The following is a 12,061-nucleotide window of genomic DNA, read 5'->3' on the forward strand; positions in this document are numbered from 1 at the left end:
ATAGATTAAGTCGATGGCCTCTTCCGCTCATGTCACCACTGAACCTGAACTTACTTTACAAGTTCTTCATCAGTGTTCCAGCCTTATTTCTCTGAAACTTAACAGCTTCAATTATCTGCTATGGCAATCTCAGATGGAGTCATTGATTCAAAGTTTAGACATGACACATTATTTGATCGAAGACAGCGAGCCAGCAAAGGAGATTACCAAAGATGATGAGAAAGCTAATCCAAATCCAAATTATATTCGCTGAGCAAAGAATGATGGTCTATTGAAGGCTTGGCTTCTAAGGGACATTGAAACAGAGGTACCGATTTCCCTTAAAAATATAACCTCGGGTTATAAGGTATGGAAATCTATTGAAGAACAAATTCTTTCTCATAATGTAAAAAAAATGATGCTTGAAAATACCTTAATGACCTTAAAAAAGGGAAGTTCCTCACTAGATGAATATCATAAGAAATTCAAGAGTGTTTGTGATATTCTTACAACAATCACAAAACCAGTAAATAAAACAAAAATGGTGTTTCAGTTGGCTAGAGGTCTTGGACCAAGATACCAGGACTTCCGAACTGCTATGCTAATCAAACCCCCTTATCCCACTTATCATCAGTTTGTTCTATCCTTGCAAGACTACGAACATATGCTTAATAACAACAACGAAGAAAAAGAAAGCATGCCACGCCATGACCAAGCCTTTATTAGCCAAAGAGGATGAGGGCGGGGTCGAGGCGGAGGCAAATTCAATTCTAGAGGCAGAGGATTCAATCCAGCAGTAAGGTACAATCCCAACTCTCACCAAAACTCTAACTTCAATGACAACAAGAATGAGCAGATTGCGAAAAATATCCTTTGGAAACAAACCTCGCCTCACCAACATAGAGAAAACATTGTGAAATGTCAAATATATGAAAAGTTCAAACATACTGCCCTTGAGTATTGGAATCAGTTTTACCATTCATTCCAATTGGAGGACAATTTGTCAAAAGCAGTAGCTGCGATGAGTTTGAAAGCTGAAGAAGATCCAAATCTATATGCAGACTCGAGAGCAACAACACATATTTTAAATAACACAGGTAAACTCTCTAAAGTTATGTGTTATAGAGGTAATGATACAATTCTTGTTAGTAATGGAGAAAACTTGAATATTTCTCATATGGTGAAGGTAAACTTGAGACTCAAAATGGTACTTTAAACATTAAAAATGTTCTAGTTGTTCCAAATATTAAAAAGAACCTGATATCTGTGGGATAATTAGCTTAAGATAATTTATATATCATTTTATTCGATGCTGATAATTTTTTTGTTAAGTCACAGGAGGGAAAACTACTTGCTAAAGGACGCAAAAACAGAGGGTTGTATTCACTAGATAAAATAAAGCATCAAGCCCTTTATGTTTTCAAAAATCCTGCCTCCGAAAACATCTGACACAAAAGAGTGGGTCACCCTCATCCAAAACTTTTGAAGCTCCTGCACTCAAGAAATTTAATCAATGTTTCCAGTTGGGAAAAAGAAAAACCTCATTGTATTAGTTGTCAAATGGAAAAGAATTACAGAATTCTTTTTTTTTTCATCCAATAATGTTTCAAGATTTCCTTTAGATAAATTTCATTATGATTTGTGAGGTCCTGCTCCAATTTTATCTTGTCAACAATTTAAATACTATGCAATTATTGTTGACAATTTTACTCGTTACTCATGGCTTTTTCCTCTAAAGAAGAAATTTGATTTCTTTGAGAACTTCCTTAAATTTCAAAGACAAATTGAAAATCAGTTCGAAAGAAAAATAATTCTTTTTCACAGTGATGGTGGAGGTGAATTCATATCAACTGAGTTTAAAAATTATTTATCTCAATGTGGTATCCATCTTCAATTCTCCTGTCCACACACTCCTGAACAAAATGGTGCAGCTGAAAAAAAGCATCATCGCATTGTTGAAATAGGTCTCACCTTGCTTTTCCAGGCAAACCTTCCTTCTAAATATTGGGTTGATGCTTTTCTAATAGCATATTTTTTTATAAATCACATGCCTTCCCCAACACTGAAAATTGTTTAATCGTCATTCTGACTATCGAAGTCTAAAAGTTTTTGGATGTAGTTGCTTTCCATATTTAAGAGACTACGGTAAGAACAAGTTTTCAAGGAAAATGTATCCTTGTGTTTTCCTTGGATACAACCCTATTCACAAGGGTTATAGATGTCTTAATCCTTTAACTAATAAAATTTGGATTTCACGACATGTTGTTTTTTATGAAAATACTTTTCCTTACGCTCCTTTCAAAGAAATATCTATAAAGGAACATCTAGAAGTCACAACATTTCCAGATTCAGATGTGTGGAGAAAGAAAGAGATCGACTTTATGATTCAAAAAGGGAGTGCACATCAATTGAAATCCACTAATGAAGATGGTCCATAGATTCGAAGGGGGGCATCATGTACTCTATGTGACGAAGACTATGTCTCCGAATCTCAAAATGAAAATGAGAAGTCACCTCAGTTATGCGATGCAGAGTCAGAAAATGAAAACATGTTAGAGATCACTACTGAATTGGAAAATGCGACAGAAATCAAAACTCATGCAACAGAAAATGAACAACACGCAGTTGGCAATGAAGAACCAGAATCTTTGAGTAGTGGACATACAAACTCCGACTACCATGATTCTGGAACAACTGTACACCAATCTCTTCATGAGTTACCTAATTTGAATGAAAAACTAACTTCTACTTCTAACAATTTATGTGCAGGTCTAATGTAAGCCTCAAAAGACACTCCTATGGTAACTCAAATGAAGTTGAGGAATGATCCAGAATTAGATCCTAACCTTGCAAATAAAACTCAACAAATTCGAGAAACAAGATATCAACGGGGAGAAAAATTGCATCACCACACCTTTATCACAACTACCAGCATTATAACCCCAAAATCACACAGAGATGCCCTTGCTCACTCGCACTGGAAAGAAGCAATGAAAGAAGAGATACAAGCACTATATGAAAATCACACCTAAACCCCTGTGCCCAGACCAGCAAACACTAATATAGTTGGTTCAAAATGGATTTATCAAGTCAAATTCAAGGAAGATGGATCAATAGAACGATACAAAGCTTGCCTAGTTGCACAAGGGTACACATAAGTGGAAGGCATATACTATGAAAAAACCTACAGTCCAGTTGTAAGAGCAACAACCATAAGATTTGTGCTAGCTATTGCAGTCTCATTAAGATAGAAATTAAGGCAATTAGACATCAAAAATGCCTTCCTCCATGGTATCTTAAAAGAAACTGTGTATATGGAGCAATCGCTGGCATAAGGATCCAAAACTCCCCAATTATATATGCAAGCTAAATAAATCAATCTATGGACTCAAACAAGCACCTTATGCTTGGTTCAATAGATTGTCTGAATTTTTAATTCACATTGATTTTTTCTGTAGCAGGGTAGACTCTTCCTTATTTATTTTAAGAAAAAAGTTGTTACTGTGATCATGCTAATTTATGTCGATGATATTGTGCTTACAGAAAACAATGAAGAGTTTATACAGACATTAATAACTCAACTCAGCTTAGAATTTGTATTGAAAGACTTGGGAAAATTACATTACTTTCTTGGTCTAGAAGTACAATATTTTCCAGGAGGCATTACTCCTTCACAAGGCAAGTACACGAAATATCTTCTCAATCGAGCAAAACTTATAGAAAGTTCTCATTTCAATACACCAATGGCATTGAAATCACAACCAACACCAGAGGACTCAAAGGTAGTTAATGCAGAGGAATATCGAAGTCTAGTCGGTGCACTTCAATATCTAACGTATACACGTTCTGACATTGTCCAAGCAGTCAATAAAGTATGTCAAAAATTAAATAAGCCAACAGAAGGTGACATGAAAGCGGTAAAGAGAATTTTTTTCTATCTCAGAGGAACAATATACTATGGAATCAAATTTCTTGCTCAAAGTCCTCTAAAGCTATATGGATTTTGTGACGCTGATTGGGAAGGTTGTCCGAACACTAGAAGAAGTACTGCTGGGTATTGTATATATCTAGGAGCTAATTGCATCTCTTAGTCATCAAAGAAGCAACCAACAGTTTCAAGATCAAGTTTTGAAGTAGAATATAGATCACTGGCAAGTACAACGGTAGAACTAGTATGGATTTCCTTCTTACTATGAGATATTGGAATTAAATTACATGAACCACCACAACTCTTTTGTGATAACAAAAGTGCATTGTACATGACTATAAATCCAGTATTTCATGCCCGCACGAAGTACATAGAGATTGACTATCACTTTATTCGTGAGAAGGTAGGTATTGGACCATTGACAACTTGATATATTCCCTCATCTCATTAGATTGCGAATATCTTCACCAAACCTTTGTCAAAATTCCCATTTCAACATTTTAGGGACAAGATAAGAGTACATTTGGTCATTGCCTCCAGCTTAAAAAAAGGTGAAAAGAATGAGGAAAGACCTACAGCTATGGTTCATTATCCATAATAGGAAAGAGCTAATCACTTGTTATCAAATCTCATCCAATGTGTTGTCATATCACAAGAATTTTCTCAATCAAGATTTATTCCATAAAAGATTCTTTAATATCCTCCTGACTGTTAGAACCAAATCAGAAGGATACTAATAAATATTTTGTTGCCTTTTTTATCTCTCATGAATTTCTGTATATATAGGTTCCCATTATAATTAACATGACACAGAGAAAGCAATATAGAGTTTGAAGTGCAATTCTAATAAAGTTTTCTTCTTTTACGTAAACTTTATATTTATACTACTAAATTTTGAATATATGTATATAAATATATAGTGTAAACCCACTAACAAAGATATTTGAGGCCTTTTTTATCTCAGATGTGGGTTTGAATCCCACTACCAACACACACACATATATATATACATATACATACATACTTTAAATTCAAAATTCACAGACTTACAATTTTAGTTTCGCCTCTGATACAAATGTATCTTTGTGCACATATATCATAGTAAAAAAGAATGTAATTTTTGTTCACGATACATTTGAATGTATGTGTCATAGTGTACTAATTTATATGAAATATAAAGCTTAGTGCTTATGCATAATACATACGGATGTATCTATGTGCATATGTTTCATAATTCAAAACAAATGTAACTTCTTGTTCACGATATATATATATGAATGCATCTACATGCTCATGTATCAAAATTCATTATTTTTATGTATCTAATAGGTTAGTACTTGTTTATGATACATACAAATTTATATTTGCGTAACTGCATTGTTCTTGATACATATGAATGTATCTATGTGTGCATTTATCATAATTCAAAAATCTATATGCATTTAAGAGTTTATTATGTATCTATGATACATATCAATTTTTTTTTTGTATACATCATGTATCATAGATACATAAATGTATATGTATGCAACTGCATACATGTATTTAAGTCTTTAGTTTGTTGGATACATAAAATTAATGAATTTATTATTTTTAAACAATAAGAAAATAAAGTTAATCAAACAAAGATAGATTTCTTTATTTTCGCCTTATAAGAAGGTATTCTTTACTTTTTGCCTTATATTAAGGGATTTAATTTTTTAGGTTAGCTACTAATGTATTACAAAATTGATGAATTTATCCTTTTCATATGTATCATATGTCATTTTTATGAAATATTATGTAATATATTAAAATTATGGGAGAGAGGGTAATTAGCTCCAAAAAAACGTGGGATTTGTGCAAAAAATTATATGTTATAGACCCAATAGTGGTGACTTTGTCTTTTTGTCCCAGATAAGAAAAATCCTTGAAGATTAACCTTCCTTCCTTTTTATATACAGTACAAGTATATTTTTGCCCATATACACCTCAAATATTTTTACATTTTTCATGTCCATTTGTCTTTCAACTTCTATTTTTATTTCTTCTTCTTTTTTTTTTCTTGATTTTTTTTCCTTGTTTTAATTTATTTGTCCCAACCTTTATTTTTCTTTTTACCTTTTGTGTTTTTTTCCCAAACATTATCTTTTTCTTCATTTCTCTCTTTTTTTTTAATTCATTTATCTCAATCTTTATTTTCTTATTTTTGTTTTTATCATTTCTTATTTTTTTCCTTTTTTTTTCAAAACTTTATTTTTATTTTTTTTCTTAATTTTGTTTTAATCTTTATTTTTTATGTTTTATTCTTCTCTTTTTCTAGATTTTATTGTTTTCATCTATTTTTTTCTTAATTTTTTTTCTTTTCTCTATTTTTTTTCTAAAACTTCTATAATATTTTGCTAATAATTAGCAAGTTGAATAATCCGTAAAGAGGTCTTCTTTTCTTTGACATCAAAGTAAATTTAAGGGCATGACTTATTATTTGAAGTCCTTTGGGATAAGTCTTGCCTCTATGGCAAGAGTTATAGCATATTCTATAAATCAAGATACAATATGATAGTGTCAACACTTGCCCATTAGGCATAACTTATTTTGTTAGGAGGTTCTTAGGTTAAGTCTTGTCTTAGAGGCAAGACTAATAAAGCATCTCATAAATCAGGATACAATATGAGTGTGTCAACTCTTGCAGATGGGGCATAACTTATGGGTTAAACCTTGCCTTTAGGGTACGATTTATAGAATATCTCATAAATCAAGACACGATGTGGTAGTGTCAACTCTTGTCAATTGGTCGTAACTTATTGTTTGAAATTCTTGGACTAAGTCGTGCCTCTAAGGCAAGAGTTATAGAACATCTCATAAATCAAGACATAATATGGTAGTGTCAACTCTTGTCCATGGGGCGTAATTTGTTGTTTGAAAGTCCTAATTTATAAAACATCTCGTAAATCAAGATACAATGTGTTAGTATCAACTCTTGCCCATGGAAAATAACTTATTGTTTAAAAGTCTATTGGCTAAGACTTGCCTCTAAAGTAAGAGTTATAGAACATCTCATAAATCAAAACATAATGTGATAGTATCTGTTCTTACCTATAGGGCGTAAAATGTTGCTTGAAAGTCCTTGGATTAAGTCTTACCTCTAAGACAAGAGTTACAGAACATCTCATAAATCAAAACATAATTTGGTAGTGTCAACTACTGCCCATGGGCATAATTTGTTGCTTGAAATCCCTTGGACTAAGTCTTGTCTCTAAGAGAAGAGTTATAGAGCAACTCACAAATCACTACACAATGTGGTAACGTCAACTCTAGCCCATGGGGCATAACTTGTTGTTTGATAGTCCTTGGACTAAGTGTTGCCTTTAAGGCAAGAGTTATAAGCATTTCATAAGGGAAAAACACAATGTGATAGTGCTGACTCTTGCCCAATGTACGTAACTTATTTTTTGAAAATCTTTGAAATAAGTTGCGCCTCTAAGGCAAGATTTGTAGAACATCTCATAAATCAAAACATAACGTGGTAGTGTCAACTCTTGACCATGGTGCATAACTTGTTGTTTGAAAGTCCTTGGGCTAAGTCTTGCCTCTAAGGTGAGAGTTATAGAATATCTCATAAATAAAAAACACAATGTGGTAGGGTCAACTCTTGTCCATGAAATGTAACTTGTTATTCGAAAGCCTTAGGTCTTATCTCTAAGGCAAGATTTATAGAATATATCATAAATCAAGATACAATGTAGTAGTGTCAACTCTTGTCCATGGGGCATAACTTGTCGTTTGGAAGGAATTGAAGAAATGAAAAAGAAAAAAAATAAAAGTTGCAAAAAAGAAAAAGATAAAATAAAAATATTAAAAAATAAAATCAAAGAAAATATAGAAATTGAGAGGAGAAAGGGAGAAAAATAAAGGTTGAGAAAAAAAAGAAGACAAAATAAAAATAAAGATCGAGAATAATTAAAAAAGAAAAAGAAAAAATAAATATCAAAGAAAAATAAAAAAGAGAAAAAAATTAAATAGTAGAATTTGATAGCAGAACAGGAAAATTGTAAAGGTTGAGAAAAAATAAAAAGAAAAAAATTAAAGTAAAACAAAAAAGAGAAAAAAAAAATAGAAGTTGAGAGGAAAAAAGAAAAAGAATAAGGTTGAGAAATATTTTTAAAAAATAAAAAATTAAAGTAAAAAAAATAGAAGTTGAAAGGTAAATAAGTATGAAGTTATTTAGAAATATTTGAGATATGCAGGGTAATAGGTATTTGTCCTCTACATAAAAATAAAAAAGGAAGACTAGTTTTGTTGGACATTTCTTATTGGGGACAAAAGAACAATCTACTCATTATGAGAGTATGTAATTTACCAAAATTTATGTAAGTTATCCTTTTAAAAGTTCATACTGTCACGACCCAGCCACTATCACTAAACTTAAGCCCAAAATATTTTTTTCGAATCCAAATCCATGCCAATAAATTATTATTTTATTTTTCAATAACCCATATCCTTTTGCAATATCTTCATTTTTCACTGTCTCTGAAGTGAATTCGACTAGCTGAGAATGGAGATGTTCCAATCTTTGAAGCATGGTTGTTACTGAAACTTTATATTTAATGCCTCTGAAGTGAACACCTCTTTAATTCTCTTCTTGTTTTCACCTTTGCTTTATAGGCTCATTGTAGGATAAAGATTTTAAAAATTGACAGCAGTTAATTTAATGTAATTTTGAAAAATTTATTTTAGAAATATCGAATGGAATCGAGCTGAATTTGAAAAGTTCAGTGTATACATTGGTATTATCAAAATCTAAAAAATTAGATCGAAGAATTGATTGTCTATCCTTATCCATGACATATATTTACAACTTATATGACTGGAAAAAAAAGGCTTCATTTTTTGTACAAACTGATGAAAGTATATTGATTTTCTATCTATTGTAACCTTTATGTATTTGTTTTTTTTACTAATATGAATAGTTTATACAATATTTTTATTCTGTAGATATCTAATTTAGATACAAAATATTAACTTTACGGCTTTGACATGTCTACTAAATTCTTAGCATTATTAGTCTATGCCTATTTTAATAATGACAATTCATTGTGCAAGCGAAATGAAAAAGAAAAAGTCAAGCAGGGACAGACCTACGTAGTTTCAAAAAGACTCATATGAACCCACTTCATCAAAAAATTACACAATGTGCGTATATAAGTGTCATCTGAAATAAAAGCAATTAGGTTATATAGAATAATTTGAACCTCCTTTGCATGAAGTGATTAAGTGGTGTGGTGGCTATGCAGGTTCAAATCTTAGGTATGTCCATAGTTTCAGCCTCCTTACGGTAGATTCCTTTTGCCTTTTTGTTAAACTTTTAAAAACTCGAGAGACGTCCCAATTTATAATTTGAAATGATTTATATGTCTAAGTTTTTTTTTTTTTTTTTAATTTCTAGTGGTCTTTTCAGACTATTTTATTAATTAATCAGGCCTAAAATCGCCAACATAACAATTTAAGCCCACTATATTGGAATGATCCTGTCCACAAAGAGAAGGAAATTGAAATGTCTCCTTCTTTCTAACCAAAACTATGTTTAGAACAAAAGTGTTTGGTACTAATACATTTCTATTGCCTTCTTCCCCAACACTAAGGTTGTCGTAGTGTTGCAAGAGGAATGCCAAGCTCCAGATCCTTCTTCTTTGAGTCATGTTCCAGCTGAATCCATGTTGTATGTCGGCTGAATTATTACTATAAGCTTCACTTCTCTCAGGTAAAATTTGTTGCATAGCCATTTCTATCAATGCCTCTTTATTTCTGATTTTTCCTTATTCTTCATAGGCAGTCTTGGATTCATATCTGGCCCGAACTCCACATCACCCAGGTTATGAGATGGAATCCCTTTTCTCCTTATATGGTGATTGAAAATTACCACAGTTTTTTTGTCTTCTTCCAGGCAAAATGTAAAATCTATACAGTGCTTTTTATTATTCTCTGCTATTTCTTGTTGAACAATGCTTGAATTTGGTGCTTTCTACATATCCATGTTGATTTCAATGTTTATTGTTGAATAATTCTTTTAGTCTTGATTCTGATATTTAGGATCTAGTCCTTATCGTTGTTTAAAAGCCTTCTTGTCTTCCCTGATAGCTGTTGAATAGAATGGAATTCTTGTATGTCTTGTAACCCCATCCCCTCATTAGCTAAAGAGTCAGCCACTGAATTTCGTTCCCTAAACGTGTGTGAAATTATAACTTGTCGCTGCTGTATAAGAATTCTAATCTCCTCAATGATTTCAACAAATTCCTAGGGGATCTTCCACTCCATGAGAATCATTTGCTTGAGGCTTAATGATTTTGTCTCAATGATAATATTAGTAAACTGTTGCTCATGGCAGTACTCTAAAGCTTCTTTAACTGCAATAGATTCTGCTTCCATGTTCGTGCTCATTCCTAAATTTTTTGCTCTAGCATATATAAGATCTCCCCTTTCAACTCTTATACAAAATCCATATGAACTCATTCCCGGGTTTCCTCTATAAGCCCCATCCGTATTACACTTTAATTGTAATGGCTCAGGCTTTTTCCAAGCCACTTTCTGATAATGTAATCTGGGTTTGTTGTTCCTCATTGTATCAACCACCTCTTACCAGTTTCAGTTTTTCAGTTTTATCCATGGATATAACCTCTTGATTAACTTCTTTACCACATCTTGAACTTGTAACACCATTCCTTTGAATGAAGTGGACCCTTCATATTTTATAGAATTCCTCTTCTTCCATAATGTCCACATGATTATAGCTGGCATAACTTTGAATATGCTGCTGAGCTTTGATGTAGATTCCTTTGTCCACCATGATACAACCATTTCTTAGAGTTGTATATTGTCCATCCTGATTCCTACAAAATAAGCAAACTGCCTCCACAGTTTTAAAGCTATGGGGGCTGTTAGTAACACATAGCTCATGGACTTATCCTTCTTATCTTTACAACACCAACTTCTTGAGACTAATTGAATTTTAATTCTCCTTAGGTTATCATCTGTAGGAATCTTTCTCAACCATACTCTCCAAAGGAAAAAATTATGTTTGAAAGGTAACCCTTTATTCCAAATGAAATCATAATCTCTCCTTTTCTCTTTTTTCTTTCTGATAATCTCCTAGGTAGACTTCACAGTTAAATTACCACTTGTACTTCCCATCCACCATGATCTATCATTATGATGCCCCTCAACCCTAAGTTTTATAGTCTGTATAATTAAGTCCACCATATCTTTATATAAACAAGATAACAAAAGATGTCTTTCCCACTCCCCATTCTTGATAAAGATCCATACCTTAATCTCCTCATCCTGAAAAGTGTCACCTTCTACATAATATAAAGCACCCTATTTTTTTCAATTGTCATACCAAAAACTAAAGTTCCCAATTGTCACCTGCTACCATATGTTATGTTCCACCTCTTCCCTTATATCAATTATTTTCCTCCATACATGAGATGCCCCAATTTTTTTAACCAATAAAGGGTGGTACTTTTTCCAATATTTGTTCCACATAAATGAAATCCACATAAAAGAGGTGGATGTTCTAAAACTCCACCAAAGTTTTGAAAAAAGTGCCTTGGATATATTATGTAAAGATCTCAATCCAAGTCCACCTTGATTTTTTGGATAGTACATTCTTCCCAAGAGACCCAATGTTTATTTTTTGATCCAATAGAGTTACCCTAAAAGAACTTAGCAAAAATCTTGTGTAAATGATTAATCACACTCACTGAAGGATTCATGGCAGATAGAATGTAGATAGGAATAGACTGTAAGACATGAACAAAGAGAATATACCTTCCTCCATATGAAAGAATTCTATTTTGCCATGAATTTAACCTCTTCATCACCTTTTCATCAAATCTTCATAATGTCCCTTATTCTGCCTGCCATATAAAATTGGACATCCCAGGTAAGTAAATGGAAACTTACCTTGATTTATCCCAATAATCCTCTTTATGATATTAGCCACAGATGTAGAAGTCTTCTCATGCAAATAGAATAGGCTTTTATCTAAATTGATCATCTGGCCTGAGGTGTACTCATAATTCCTTAGTATTGTCATCATTTTCTTCATTGATGGTGATGCCTAGAGCAGAATAGGATAGTATCATCAGCATATGATAAATGATTAATGTCAGGGTT

General features: G+C 32.4%; 1 protein-coding gene across 1 annotated transcript; it reads left to right on the plus strand.

Annotated features, from left to right (window-relative positions):
• Positions 1-2,528: 2,528 nt before the first annotated feature.
• LOC107872018 (uncharacterized mitochondrial protein AtMg00810-like) lies at positions 2,529-4,070 on the plus strand. The gene is made up of 2 exons (XM_016718846.1): positions 2,529-2,675; positions 3,441-4,070. The coding sequence occupies exons 1-2, from the start codon at positions 2,529-2,531 to the stop codon at positions 4,068-4,070; spliced, it is 777 nt and encodes a 258-aa protein (XP_016574332.1).
• Positions 4,071-12,061: the final 7,991 nt, after the last annotated feature.

This window comes from Capsicum annuum, chromosome 5 (assembly GCF_002878395.1).
Source record: "Capsicum annuum cultivar UCD-10X-F1 chromosome 5, UCD10Xv1.1, whole genome shotgun sequence".
NCBI lineage: Eukaryota > Viridiplantae > Streptophyta > Magnoliopsida > Solanales > Solanaceae > Capsicum > Capsicum annuum.

Excerpts from the sequence above, each read along its gene's own strand:
- LOC107872018 (XM_016718846.1), top strand. The coding sequence starts at position 2,529 with ATGTTAGAGATCACTACTGAATTGGAAAATGCGACAGAAATCAAAACT. Across the intron at positions 2,676-3,440 it reads ACCATGATTCTGGAACAACT|GGTAGACTCTTCCTTATTTA; the intron begins GTACACCAATCT and ends TTTCTGTAGCAG.